The following is a 13,687-nucleotide window of genomic DNA, read 5'->3' on the forward strand; positions in this document are numbered from 1 at the left end:
GAGTTGAGCGAGGACGTTGACAGAGTGCCACTCTTCCCCACTTCCTCTTCCAGCTCTCTGTTCTTTTCCAGGCTCAGATTAATTCTACTGGGTGCAGCGTTTGCTGATATCTTGCAAAGTGTGTCCATGTGGGCTTTTTCTGTCTCCAGGCCAGGGTACGAGGGGGGTGGGAAGATCTGGATGAAGTAGGGCAGGAAGTGACCCTTCTCCTGGTTGAGGAGAAGTCAGAGCATCCCTGCAGGTCTTCCTTTCTGGATTTCAGCTGCGGGAGGGAAATGGGTGTTTTACGGGCAGGTTGTAAATCCTCCAGAAAAAGGTTTTATATAGCGGAGAGCATCCGCTACTGTAGAGCGCAGGTAACACAAGCCTGTAAACCACAGCCCCGGGGAAGCGAAACCCCCCGCTCCCTGGAAGCCAGGCAGATTAGAAAGCAGAAATAAAAGGTGACCTTCTGTTAAATTGATGCTTGTGGTCTCGGCCATAAACCATCTCGCTAGCTGACAATGACTTTTCTGGCGAAGGACTCTGAGTGAGGGATTCTTAATGGGTTACTGGTGTCAGGGCAGGAAGGAGTATGGAGTGCAGTGCAGCAAAATAATGAATGGCCTGAGCCGGGCGACTGCGGGAGGTCGCAAAACTGCCCTAACCAAGGTGAGCCGTTAACTTTTGCGGGGTCAGAGGGATGTCTTGGCGGAGGGTGAGAGGTGTCTGGGAAAGGAGCGCACCGCCATTTATCGGATTGCCCCTCACCTGCCGCATCCTTGCCTGTGACCTTCATTCTTCCACTTCTGCCGCTCCTGGCTACTCAGAATGTAAAAGAAGAGCCTGGCTGCTGGATCAGGCCTGGGGATTTGGCTCAGCATCCTGTTCCTACAGGGGACAACCAGGAACCCAAAGGGAAGCCCACAAGCATATACTGCCCCTGACAACGAAAGGAGAGCATAGCCATCACGACTGGTAGCCTGATCAATGAGTTTACCTAATCCTCTTTCAAAGCCATACAGCTTGGTGGCTGTCACTGCGTCTGGTGGGAGAGAGTTCCATAGTTTAACTCTGTGCTGCGGGAAGAAGTTCTTCCTTCTATCTCTCCTGAATGTCCAGCTTCGCTGGATGCCCACGACTCCCAGTGTTACGACAGAGGGAGAAAAGTTTTCCTCTGTCCACTTCCTTCATGCCAGGAATCATTTTATAAACTTCCATCACATTGCCTCTTAATGTTGCAACTTCTCCACATAGCAGTTTTGCTCCACCCCCCAATTTAGCATCTAGTATTATGAGAGAGAGGGGACGCGGGTGGTGCTGTGGGTTAAACCACTGAGCCTAGGGCTTGCCAATCAGAAGGTTGGCGGTTCAAATCCCCGCGACGGGGTGAGCTCCCGTTGCTTGGTCCCTGCTCCTGCCCACCTAGCAGTTCAAAAGCACGTCAAAGTGCAAGTAGATCAATAGGTACCAGTCTGGCAGGAAGGTCAACGGCATTTCCGTGCGCTGTTCTGGTTCGCCAGAAGCGGCTTAGTCATGCTGGCCACATGACCCGGAAGTTGTACACCGGCTCCCTCGGCCAGTAAAGCGAGATGAGCACCGCAACCCCAGAGTCGGACACAACTGGACCTAAAGGTCAGGGGTCCCTGTACGTTTACTATTATGAGAGAGAGGTGAAAAATGTCCTTCCCTTTGATTCTACAGTACAAATTGAGCCTGCAACAGGGCTGGGGGAACTTCTGAGGGCCTTGTGCTGGCAATGGGCAAAGCAAAGGATGCAAAATTTGCTTTTGTATGTTAGCAGTCACAATCAGAGGGCCAGTCATAGCAGCTGATAGTTACATTCGGAAGCTTTTTCTCCTTTCAGCGTCGTTCTGAAACTTAAGTTGAGCAATGAGTGGTCCATGCAGCTGCTCTTAACAAGATCCCTGTTAAGGGATCCCTGTTAATTTTGTGGACTCCCCTGGCGTGTGACTCTGCTGACGAACAGCACTATTAAGCGGTCATTAGTAACCGTGTCTGAAAACGTGGCTTTCGCCACCAACAACGGTTTATTGAGTGTTCTGGGGCTCGGTGACAGGAGAAAGCCGCGGTTCATGCAATGGGAGCTTAATGGGTTTATTTTCCTACTTGCTCGAGGTGGGCATTAAAGCTGACAGCCGCTTATTAGCTTATTTGATGTTTGGACAGATCTAATTCTAATATTCCCACTCTGCCAAACAAAAAAACGTAAAGGCATTTCTGTAGATAGCAGAACACTGTTGTCAAGGGTAGATTGCACAGAATTGCTAAAAATTGGGTGCAGAAACACAAGTGAAAATTTTGGCACAACACTAGAAGGGTGTGTGTGTGTGTATTACTATATATATACTAATACCATCTTCTCCTTTTCTGCCTTCTCTCCTGCTAGTGTTCATCATGGTATTTGGGCTCCTTGTCTACCCCTTCGGCCTCGGTTCCACTGCCGTGCAGAGGTACTGCGAAAATTCAAGCATCTACTACGCTGGCGACTGCCAGATCGGATGGGGCTACATGCTGGCAATCGTGGGTGTCATGCTCTCTGTCTTTCTGCCCTTCTTTGCAAAATACGCCCCGAAAGAGCACGCCTCCCCCACTCCGATACCCACAATTTTATAGTACTTTCCCAGTATCGAACATCCGGCTGTTCCCACCTGAAACTGGCGGACAGAAGAAATAGTAGGGCACTTCCGTTCAGCCTCATTGCCAAGAAATGAATGGGCGGGGGGGGGCGGGACAGTAGAAATGACAGCAAGAAGCACTTGAATGACTACAAAAGACCCAAAGTGCACTGATGAGTCTTCCATACACATGAGAAATGGACGTTCTGGATCTACATAATGGGTGCTCAGCAGTGGTTGGGTCGCCTTGGACATTTATAATGGCTAAATGCCTCAAAAAATCCTGTTTTTTATCCTCAAAAATCTCTGTCTACCTCCCAGTTTCTTTGTGTGTGTGTGTGTGTGTGTGTGTGTCTCAAAAACCTTTTTTAAAGCCTCAATCCACTTTTTATATCTTGTTTCTTAAATATCTGGACTTTTTTGAACCTGCTTTTTGGTTTTTTCCAGCCTGATCTGTGCTATTTTGTAACGTAATATAATAAATGGCAATTTTTTGAGTGGGGGGGCATTCCTTGGAAATGAGTTGAGTTGTGGCAAAATTTGTGTGCTGTTGAGAAAAAACGTGTCTCTCCCTCGCCCTCTGTGGCCGGATCAGTGCATGCCAGTCCTGAAAATGTACAGAGACACCTTTTTCTAAGATCAAAAGTGTAACTCTCTGAATCGGCTGTTAAAACTTTTTTTTTTCTAGGTTAAAGAGGTGTTTTCTGTGCCTAGAAACATGTGGCTCATATTTCAGGAAGAGCAGGGCAAGATTCTCAGCCTGGCTTAGAGGGCTCCCCCTTGCGTATCTTCACGATGAAATTATTTTTAAGAGCCTTTGCTGTGGCGGCTCCTGAATATCTCATCATTAACTGTGATAACTGCTAACTTGGATTGGTTTAAAAGGTGGTTAGTCAGTTCCACAGAGAATGGTAGATCTATCAGTGGTATCAAGTCAAGATAGTTGATCTGATGCAGCAGAGCTCCTATTACATTGCTAACTATAGTAAATATTAAGAACGCAATTCAAAAATCCTCTTTTTTTAAAGCAAATGGCATTGTGCCTATAGTATCTGTACCTGATGCATAGCCCCGTATAATTGCTTAATTGGTCTCTGTGTCTTTGCCAGGGAGTTGGCCATAAATATTAGTGTTTCTGAGAATTAGCTGTGTGTGGTCGCTCATTCTTTCTCTTCCTGCTGAACTTCCACTGGAACAACATACACATGAAAGGCAGAGGCTGTCCCTTTAAACCAGTGGTTCCCAAATTGGGTGATACTGCCCTATGGGGGGGGTCAATGGAATTACTTAGGGGGTTGCTAAGAGGCATGGGGGGTGCTGGATATATAATTTTTTGCTGGATGTGTAACAGTTTTGTTGAATCTAGTTTAATTTAGTTCAACAAAACCGGTGATCCAGTGATTCCAGCCTTTCAAATCTGATAGTCATTGTTTTAATTGGATTTCGAATAAATGTGCAATTAGTTGTTATTATTTTGAGTTTTATTGTGTTATTCTCCTCCTCAGTGGGTCATGCAAACCCTATACCCTTTTATATAACGTAAAGGGCACTGAGGATGAGTTTAAGGAACTTAGAGTGACCACTTAATTTGGGTACCACTGCTTTAAACTCGCTGATTGATTTAACCAAGCTGTGGTTTTAACACAGAGTTGCATGCCGTAATTTGAGCCACACACAAAAAAGTCAAATAATGCAGGCTGACTTTTTCGATTTTCTTAAGCAATAACTGTTAACCTTTATTTTTATTTATTTTAATAAGAACTTGGCCTCAGGCCTGACCCTCGTGCATACCAGGATGCAGGGAGAGTAATTCATAGGTTCGCAGTCAGTTGAGTCTGTCTGGCCTGTATCTTACTATGTGTACGCATGTAAGGATTAAAGGAGTTAAGCCACTTATCTGAAAATACACGTACTGAAGCCAGAAGTCCTATCTACAGATTGCAAGGGTGGTAGTCAGGGGGGGGGGAGAGAGAGAGAGGAATGAGTTCTGTTTCCATCTTGAGAATCATGTCGCTCTGAGATGTTGACCCTGAGTCCGTGACTGCTGACGTCTGGCTAGAGCTTCCTGTTCAGGTAAGGATGCTGAGCGGGGCCATTTCTGTGGCTTATAAGATACGATTTGGCATTAGCAGAGCTGGCTCTCTCCCATCTGAACAGAACTGGATCTGATGTGGGGAAGATTCTCGCTGCAGGCGTGGCATCTGCTCTGGTTTCGTTTTGCCACGGCCAGCTGCTGTAACAAAACGCACAATTTGCCTTAAACCTTACGAAATGATTTGGGTCCCGAATCAGATCTCAGCTTCATTTCATTAAAATCAAACCAATTCTGGCTTTTATCATTCAGATCCGAAGGTTTCTCAGCAATGGAACTGGTTAGGGTTTGGCAGTTGACTGTTTAGACCAGGGGTAGTCAACCTTTTTATACCTACCGCCCACTAATTCATCTTTCTTGGTGATGAAATTTCCTTACCGCCCAGCAGTGCTCAATGGAAGGAGAATTCAGCTTGTGCTGTAGAACCTCTTACCGCCCACCTAGAATCCTGAAACGCCCATTAGTGGGTGTTAGGGACAAGGTTGACAACCCCTGGTTTAGACCAAAGCAGAGACTGCTGTAAGACTGGTGTTAACATATGGACTTCCACTTTCCTTGATGGCCCTGGAAGCTGGAGCATTTAACTAAACAACCGTGACCCTCTCTTTGTTGTTGTCGTTTGCTTATTGATGTACATTATCATATACATGGTTGTCCGTATCCTTCTCGGGTCCAGGTCCAGAGCTCATGTGCTCTGCAGTGCTGTTTAGTTTGCTTCCAAGATTATGAGATGTGATCAGGGACCTGTGGCTCAGCTGAACAATGATCAGTCGTCCTTTTTGAGGTTTGCAAATTGCCCTGATTCTGTGGCCAAGTGACAGAGGGAGGAAAATGCAGAACGTCCCAGGTTCAGTCCTCATTGGAATCTCTAGGCAGGGCTAGGGAAAGACTCCTTGGGGAGCCAAGGTCAGTCAAAGTAGACTAGTAGCGGAAAACCTGCTTGCTGGCTTTTTTGTGTGAGTGGGTGTCGAAATAGCTGAAGGTTATGCAACTGGGGGGACGTGGGTGGTGCTGTGGGTTAAACCACAGAGCCTAGGACTTGCCGATCAGAAGGTCGGCGGTTCGAATCCCCACGATGGGGTGAGCTCCCGTTGCTCGGTCCCTGCTCCTGCCAACCTAGCAGTTCGAAAGCACGCCAGTGCAAGTAGATAAATAGGTACCGCTCCGGCGGGAAGGTTCGCCAGAAGCGGCTTAGTCATGCTGGCCACATGACCCGGAAGTTGCATGCCGGCTCCCTCGGCCAGTAAAGCGAGATGAGCGCCGCAACCCCAGAGTCGGACACAACTGGACCTAATGTTCAGGGGTCCCTTTTCCTTTATGTAACTGGGATGGTAGCCTACAATGCAAAGATCAGAGCTGCATCTGTTGTCCCACCCACTTCTTGTCTGTGTCCACAGCCACAGCTGGCATGAGCTCTCCAGTGTCCCTCAGGCAGAGATTAAATTCCCCACCTGCTGTGTATTGAGCTAGGAGGACCCATTAGTTTCGCTGACAGCCACTGTGGTGTAGTGGTTAGAGGGTTGGGCTAGGATCTGGGTAGCCAGGGTTCAAATCCCCACTCAGCCATGAATCCCCCTGGCATAGCTGTCAACCGTCCCTTATTTGGCGGGAAAGTCCCTTATCCCAGTGCTGTGTCCCGCTGCTGTCCCTTATTGATGCTGTCCCTTATTGATGCAGCTCCTCTCCCTCCCTCCCTCTCTGCCGGCCAGGGAGGAGGGAGGCTCCAGCTGTGTTGCTTGGCTGCGTTGCTCACCCAATAAGGAGTCTAAGAATGACTGGGGGGTGGAGCTTGCATGCCTTGTGCTGATCAAATCGGCCGCGTTGCCTAGGGACTTCGCCTTTGCTCAGCGCTTCCCAGCAGAGAGGTGACAGTGGCTTTCCTTGCTGCATCCCCTTTGCTGGGTTGCTCACTGTGGGAACCACCGCTTGAGGCTTGAGGCTGCTGGCCCTTTATTTTCAAATCTGTAAGTTGACAGCTATGCCCCCTGGGTGACCTCGGTCCAGTCACTTACTCTCGGTCCAATCTACCTCACAGGGTTGTGGGGATTAAACAGGGAGGAGGAGAATGATGTTTGCCACCTTGTTGAGCTCCTTGAAGGAAAGGTGAGGTATAAAGGTAAAAATAAGATGAATAAAGCCGATTCCTATGTACCTATGCTCACAGAGAGCCTTGGGCATGGAAAGGGGCTTCCGCTTTGAGGAGTAATTTCCAAATATATATATTCTCTGAGAAGAGGTGAGGGCCCACCCCTCTACTGCACTCAGTCTTGCTCCAATAAGAGTTGAAGCGGCTTTGTGATTGCCACAAGGGCTGGCCAATCAGCCCTGTGTACTAAGCAGGGCAGAAGTGATTTTCATGACAGGCCAACATTTTGGCACTGCAAATTAAAGCTTCTTCTGCAAATGGGAAACAGAGGTTTCCTCTGAGCTTCATCCAGGGGAGAAGATGGCGGAGGTGTCTGAAATGGAGTGAGTTGGCTTCCACAATGGGTTTTTTTCATTGTGGTGGGAATTTGGGAAGTTCTGCTTGCATGTCCTTTATGCAAGGTTCTTATGCCCAAAGCAGAGGGTCTTCCTAGAGGACTGGTTCAGCAGGAGGTGTCTGCTGGAGGAGAAAAGTTATTTTTTTTTTTTTTTTTGAAAATCACTTCCAGGGGGTTGGAGGAAGGATGGGGCAGACATTGGCATCAGTTCTCATTTAAAGAACAAAGCAACCTAATTTGAAATTACCAAATTGATACACAAGCTGAAACGCAACAAATCCTTCAGGACTGACACTTCTCTGAATTTTGCCATTTCCAGCCAATATCGTGTACAAAACGTGTATACCAGGGCAGAGTGTGCATCAAAATGCGTGTATGGGTCGAAAGACATGCAAAACAGCATTATGTTGTGAAAAAACGCTGTGAAAAAATGCAAATATATGTCATATAAAAAGGTGTATATTGGGGGGAAATTTGCATTAGAATGCTGGAGAGAGTCCCCATTCCGATCCCCCCCCCCCCCGACTGATGTGGAAAGTTGGAGAAGAGAACTGAATATTGGAAAAATCAGAAACCAAAACTGGCTGATTTTCTTATCCCCATCTGCAGTGCTTTTCTACTAGGAAAAAAAAGCGGTGCTGGTACTCACCATGAAATTATTACAGTAAGTGCCACACATTTCATTTGTGCTTTTCTTCTAGGAAAAAAAAGAGGTGTCGGTACTGCGTACCTTTGAGTACTTCCAGAAAAAAGCACTGCCTTTCGGGGGGGGAGGAGGCTGGGGTCTGCACGTGGAGGGGCAAATTGGCAAAAACTGCCCCCCTTCATCATGAGACACCTCCTGCCTTGAGCAACAGCACTAGGAGGACCACTTAAGAGATAGCCCACAGTTTCTAGATTTCACACAGGCATCCAATTTTTTTTATTTTATTTTATTTTTTTTGTAGTTCTGCCTGATTCTCTAGACATAGCAGTTTGGACATTTTCTCGTAAATGTTTAATGAGGTAAGGAGTATAGAAGAAGCAACTAAGAGGTAGAAATGAAATTCTTAACCTCTATCGTGAGAGACAGAGGGAGGGTGAAAAGTGGAAAGTTTCCATCTTTCCTTTCCTTTCTTAACCAACCTGTGCCTTTTAACAATAGGACGAGTGTACAGAATGGGATCAGTATTGACCATCGAATCAAAACGTTCATCAGCCGGTGAAAATGTTGTACAATGTCGTGAAAATTGTATTTCTCTGTGTGGTTTGCTTGTTTTTTCCAAAACATCAGTTTTGTGTCATGTTTACAACTGTTTGCTGAAGCGTTTCACTAGGAAAGCGACTTGCCGGGATGCACAAGGTGTGTGTGTGTCCTTTTTGCAGAAACTGGACCTTAAATTGAGCCCCAAGTAGGGTTTTTTTGTACCCTCTGCCGACTCTTTTAGTGTGGGTTTTGTCTTTTTGTTTTGTCGTTTTTTAAAAAAAGATCTGTACAAATTTTCCTGTAGCCAAAACACAATTTCATATTTAAAAACTGGTTTCTAGAGCCCCAGCATAGTTAATGATGTCAAACGTCGTCCTTCTGCCCTCCCCCCTTGAAATGTATATCAGAAAAGAATTGAACAATGCTTCCGTTTTTTGTATCATTTTAAATGCTACTTAAAAGTAGTTAGTTAATGCAACTTGAAACACAGGGAATAGCCATTTTTCAGCTGGAGAGATTAGTCCTGAAAAATGTGGCATTTCAAGTGGGGGGGAAACTGGTGGATAATATTCTTTTTTTTTAAAAAAACAAACCCTTCATTACACTTGTAAAAAGATGAACTATGTTAACTGGTACAGTCTTCTTGCTGCAGAAACATCAGCTTGGATGCAGAGGTTGCTTTCCAGACAGGCTTCTTCAGTCAAGAGAAAAGGGAATCTTTGCTTCTAACCAGTTGCTCTTGTGAAAGTCCCCATGAAAGACTAGGGGGTCAGAAAAATGTGGGATTTGCCAGCAGAGGGGATGGGGAGGCAGGAAACACCAGCCCTTTAGCCTGCTTGTTTCCTGTTTCCTCCCAAATATCCAAAGGCCATTCAGAGTCACACAAAGCAGCAATGACTGCGTCAGCCTTTCGCAAGTGGCGTGCAGCGAGAAACCAGCTGTGAGAAACCTTAGTAAAGGAAACACATCTTTTGGGACCAAACCACATGATTCTTTGCGGATCATGTCTCTGAAGGCATTCCCACCTTGTACCAGCCCACTGCTGCTGCGAGGTACCGTATGTTTTGCTCTATAAGACACACTTTTTCCCTCCTAAAAAGTAAGGGGAAATGTGTGCGTGTCTTATGGAGCGAATGCAGGCTGCGCGGCTATCGCTGAAGCCAGAACAGCAAGAGGGAGAGCTGCACAGCAATCCCTCTTGCTGTTCTGGCTTTAGGGATAGCCGCGCAAAACCTCTTCAACAAAATTTGATTCAGAATTTTTTTTTCTTGTTTTCCTCCTCTAAAAACTAGGTGCGTCTTATGGTCGGGTGCGTCTTATAGAGCAAAAAATACAGTACGTTTGTAACATTTCCACGGCAGGAGCAATTTGGAGCATTCAGCAACGACAAAAGATGCAGCACAAGTGGCTCTCCGTCAGAGGAGGCTCCCTGTTGTACCTTTGCCCCAGCACCCAGCATCTTTGGCCAAGTGCCAGGACCCCAGCAGCACCCTCCAGTTGTGCTTACTCTGTGCCTCCTTTTCCAGCACCCCCAACGAAGACCCAGGTGGCATGGATCTCTCCTGGTATAGCACAGGTACAGCTGTCCTTTTACATTTCCCGCAATGCACTGGAGCAAAGGGGCATAGCTCTGTGTTGGAGCATCTAAGTTGCTTGCAGGAGGTAGCCTGCAGGTAGGATTTGGAATACCCCCTCTCCGCCCTCTGAAATCCCCGGAAAGACGCTGCCAAACAGTGCAGACAACACTGAGCTGGATCCGCTGCTGGTCTGACTTGGTAGCAGGCAGCTTTCTCTGTTCCTCCGGCGTTACATCAGGGGTGATCCAACTCCTACAGGAAATTCAGATGACACACATTTCCCCTGGGAAGTGCAGACGCGTAGGAGAGAAGCAATGGGAGGCTGCGATTCTGATAGCCCCTTCCAAAGCTTAGAATCAAGTCTTAATGAATCACACAGAAATACAGGTGAGCGTGTGCTTCCGAGACCGTGGGTAATTCTTGAAGGCAAACCTTTCCAGGTATAAAAATGCAGCCTGCCTCTGATTTTAACAACTACGGTATGTCTGCAGCTGTCAGAAATTTGGGGAACACTCTTCTAAGTTTAACGGCTCTGCTTTGAGACATGAGCTGTCTCTGCCGAGGTGTGTGGCGTTTTCAGTTGGCTTTGCCAGACCTTGACATTGGCCGCTCATCCCGTTGATGGCTTGTTTAGACATACAAGTTGTAGCCTGATTCTAGTTAACTTGTTTTATGGCACGGGTTAATCGCGTTCTGCCTAAAGGCAGCACCTTAGTCTGAAACAGCAATAATAGGCAAGTACACTGAGAAATATGGAGGTGTGGTTTGGCCCTTGTAGTTTGGTTGAGACAAGGCACCCTCAGAGATTCATAGTGCAAAGCTGCGCATAATTACAATGGCTGCATTAGACCATCTCAATAGACTATCGTTTATCACTTCAAGAACAATCCTAGCCTCTCTCCCTGTTGGTGAAGCCACAAGGAAGATGGATATTAATGATGGTTTGTTTAAACAAGCCAGCTTCATAAAGGATGGTTTGAAGTTGGCTTGTTTGAAACAAACCATAGTTAAGATTGGATCGCATGGCAAGCTGTGGTTAATTAGAAGTGAAAGTTGAACACTTCTGAGCTCCTCCTTGTGGTCACACTTGGAGGAAGATGAAAAGGGAGTTCATGGAGGCTAGACTTTTCTCCATAAACCATGGTTTATTGTGATGTGGTTTGTTGTAACATACAAATGCAATCATTCATTGACTGAATCCAAAACAGACAAGGATATATCACTGTAAAGTTGCCCTTGGAAAAATAAATATCAATACTTACACTAGTGCTGAGAAATTACAAACAAGTACATTTACAGTTTGTAAATTAAATTGTGCATAATAGCTTCCCAATTTCCTTTTCCTTTTTTTTTAAATACTGGTTCAAGTTCAAGTTTGATTCTAAATATGTATATAAATATATTAAAAATATAAAAATATAATTTTTATGTGTAACTAAAAGCTGTATTTTCCATTACTGTGGTTCCTTGTATTTTTGTCCAGGTGCCTCCTTTTTTTAGACTATTACCTTCCCACTCACCCCACACCCCCTGGCTGTATTTGACTTGTGGAATAAAAATGCTTCCAATGATTTGAAATGTGAAATTTTCTGATTTGCCAACACTGTATTATTATAATAAAGCGATACATGCTGTCAGTAGGGGTTGCTTTCATTTCTGCAAAACCTTGCATGCTCAGTTAAACGAGGAGGAATGGATGGGATGGGAGAAAATGGCAATGGAGCATTTATGGAAGCCTCCGTGGCAGGTGGGACATGACTGTCTTGGTACAGTGCGGGCTTGCACTCTTTATAAAGGCACTGGCTTCCCAGTCCACCCCTCGCAGAGCTACAGTTCCCATTACCCTTAATAAACTACAGTTCCCAGGATTCTTTGGGAGAGGCTGTGTGCTTTAAATGTGCAGTGTGTACACAGCCAGAAACTAAGGAATCTGACAATTGCATCTTTAAAGATTAACATCGTTTTCCCCCAAGAATCCTGGGAACTGTAGTTCTGTGAGCACAAAAACCCTCAAGCCTGTGCAATGAGGAACTGATATGCAGAACATGTGCATGCCAGGTAATGACTCCAGCTCTGTCATGGGGAACATGCAAACCTGGAACCAACAGCTGGAATCCCAGGGCATCTGCCTGTGTTCCAGCAAAGCCCACCAGTGCTGATACATGCCCTGGGCCCTTCTCACTGAATAGCTAGCTTTATGAGACCCCATTTTGATTTCCTCAAGTGCTCTGTATTCATATTAGTCAGGCACTCCCAAGCATTATTTTTCTCTGCAAGGAGGAAAAACAAAACAGGGTCTTCATGCCTTTTCTTTTCTCCAGCAGATAGGAAAGCAGCCCTATCCCAGGCCACTTCTCAGATCCATGCAAGTCCATGTGGCTCATTTGCTTTTGTTTTAATAAAGCCTTTAATATCATCTAACACAGTCACTAGCGTTTAAAACAAATCTTAAAAGAATTGCACGCATTGAGGTAGGTTTCCACCAAACGTTCCAGGCAGCTGAAGATTTGACTCTTAAATAACTTACTCTGATTAGTACTCAAAGTCAATTTTTAAAGCATTTTGTTTTCTTAGCATGAAATAGATTTTGGATCTTTTTAAAAGATGCCTACTCAGAGTAATTTCTTAGAACAACGGCACTGAAAATGCAAAAGGGCAATAGTTTTGAATTAGTATCGATTCTGTTATTACTTCTAATCCATTTGAGACAGTAGCAAAATCAGTTCTTTGTTTCTGCTACAGTTACTCTGAATGAAATGGCCATAAACGTTGCAAGTGCGGGAAAGTTTTCTTGAATTCCATTATCGTCAGTAACTGGCGTTTAGGAGACCAAATTGTGCAGTTGAGAAAAAGAAAAAGGGAGATGCAAAGAAGTTTCCTTGTCATTCTGCATTTTATTCCATTGGGTGCTGATATTCCCTTGGCAGCCCTTTGTGATATTCCTTAGTAACGCGCGCAGGCACACACCTGAGCCTCCGAGAGAGAACACTTTCGCATTCTCAGCAGTCCTCAGCTCCCTGAGTGCCTCTGACATTTCAGCCTCTAAAAGTAAGATCGGCTTTAGTGGTAAAGTTAGATGTAGATGATAACTATTGTTCTGCTTTCCTTGGACCACATCAGTAAGGCTGAAAGGCGACTTTGCCATCTGGGCAGCCCAGGACCCAACACACTGCCCAGGCTTGTGACCCAGAGAGGTCACTTAGGTGCTGTTACAGTGGTTTAACTTCACCCCCGGAGGTGCCCAGATGGATGCCAGCAAGAAGATTACACTATATCTTAAATGTGCTTTTAAGGTTCTTTCAGCTTTCAGCAGCTTTACGAGATTTTATCCCTCTTCCTTTTTAATGAGGTGTTTACCTTCCTGAGTCTCTGGTTGTGTACACACCACAAATTTAAAGCACACAGCTTCCCCTTAAGAATCATGAGGACTGTAGTTTCTTAAGGGTGCTGAGAACTGTAGCTCTGTGAGGGGTAAGCTACAGTTCCAAGGATCCTTTGGCGGAAGCTGTGTGTTTAAAAATATATGGTGTGCATGCAAAGTAGACAAACTTGATGAGTGTGATCTTTAGACTCCAAGCAGGGGAGTTGTTAGGGGGTGGAGCAGGCAGCCAGAGCCTCAGACTTTCTGAACTGAGCTCCATAACCATACCCTTTTTAAAAGGCCTTTTTAAAAAAACCATACAGGGTGACAGGGCACACTGCAAAATACTTATGAGATCCTAGCCATTCAC

General features: G+C 45.6%; 1 protein-coding gene across 1 annotated transcript in view; it reads left to right on the plus strand.

Annotated features, from left to right (window-relative positions):
- LOC309331766 (LHFPL tetraspan subfamily member 7 protein-like) overlaps positions 1 to 5,874 on the plus strand; it is an 86,389-nt gene extending 80,515 nt beyond the window's left edge. The window contains exon 3 of the mRNA XM_081844277.1: positions 2,390 to 5,874. Coding sequence (XP_081700403.1) covers positions 2,390 to 2,616 — 227 coding nt within the window. The 3' untranslated portion in view covers positions 2,617 to 5,874. The remainder of the gene's footprint in view (positions 1 to 2,389) is intronic.
- Positions 5,875 to 13,687: the final 7,813 nt, after the last annotated feature.

The sequence above is a fragment of the Podarcis erhardii genome, assembly GCF_964252035.2.
Source record: "Podarcis erhardii genome assembly, chromosome: 16".
NCBI lineage: Eukaryota > Metazoa > Chordata > Lepidosauria > Squamata > Lacertidae > Podarcis > Podarcis erhardii.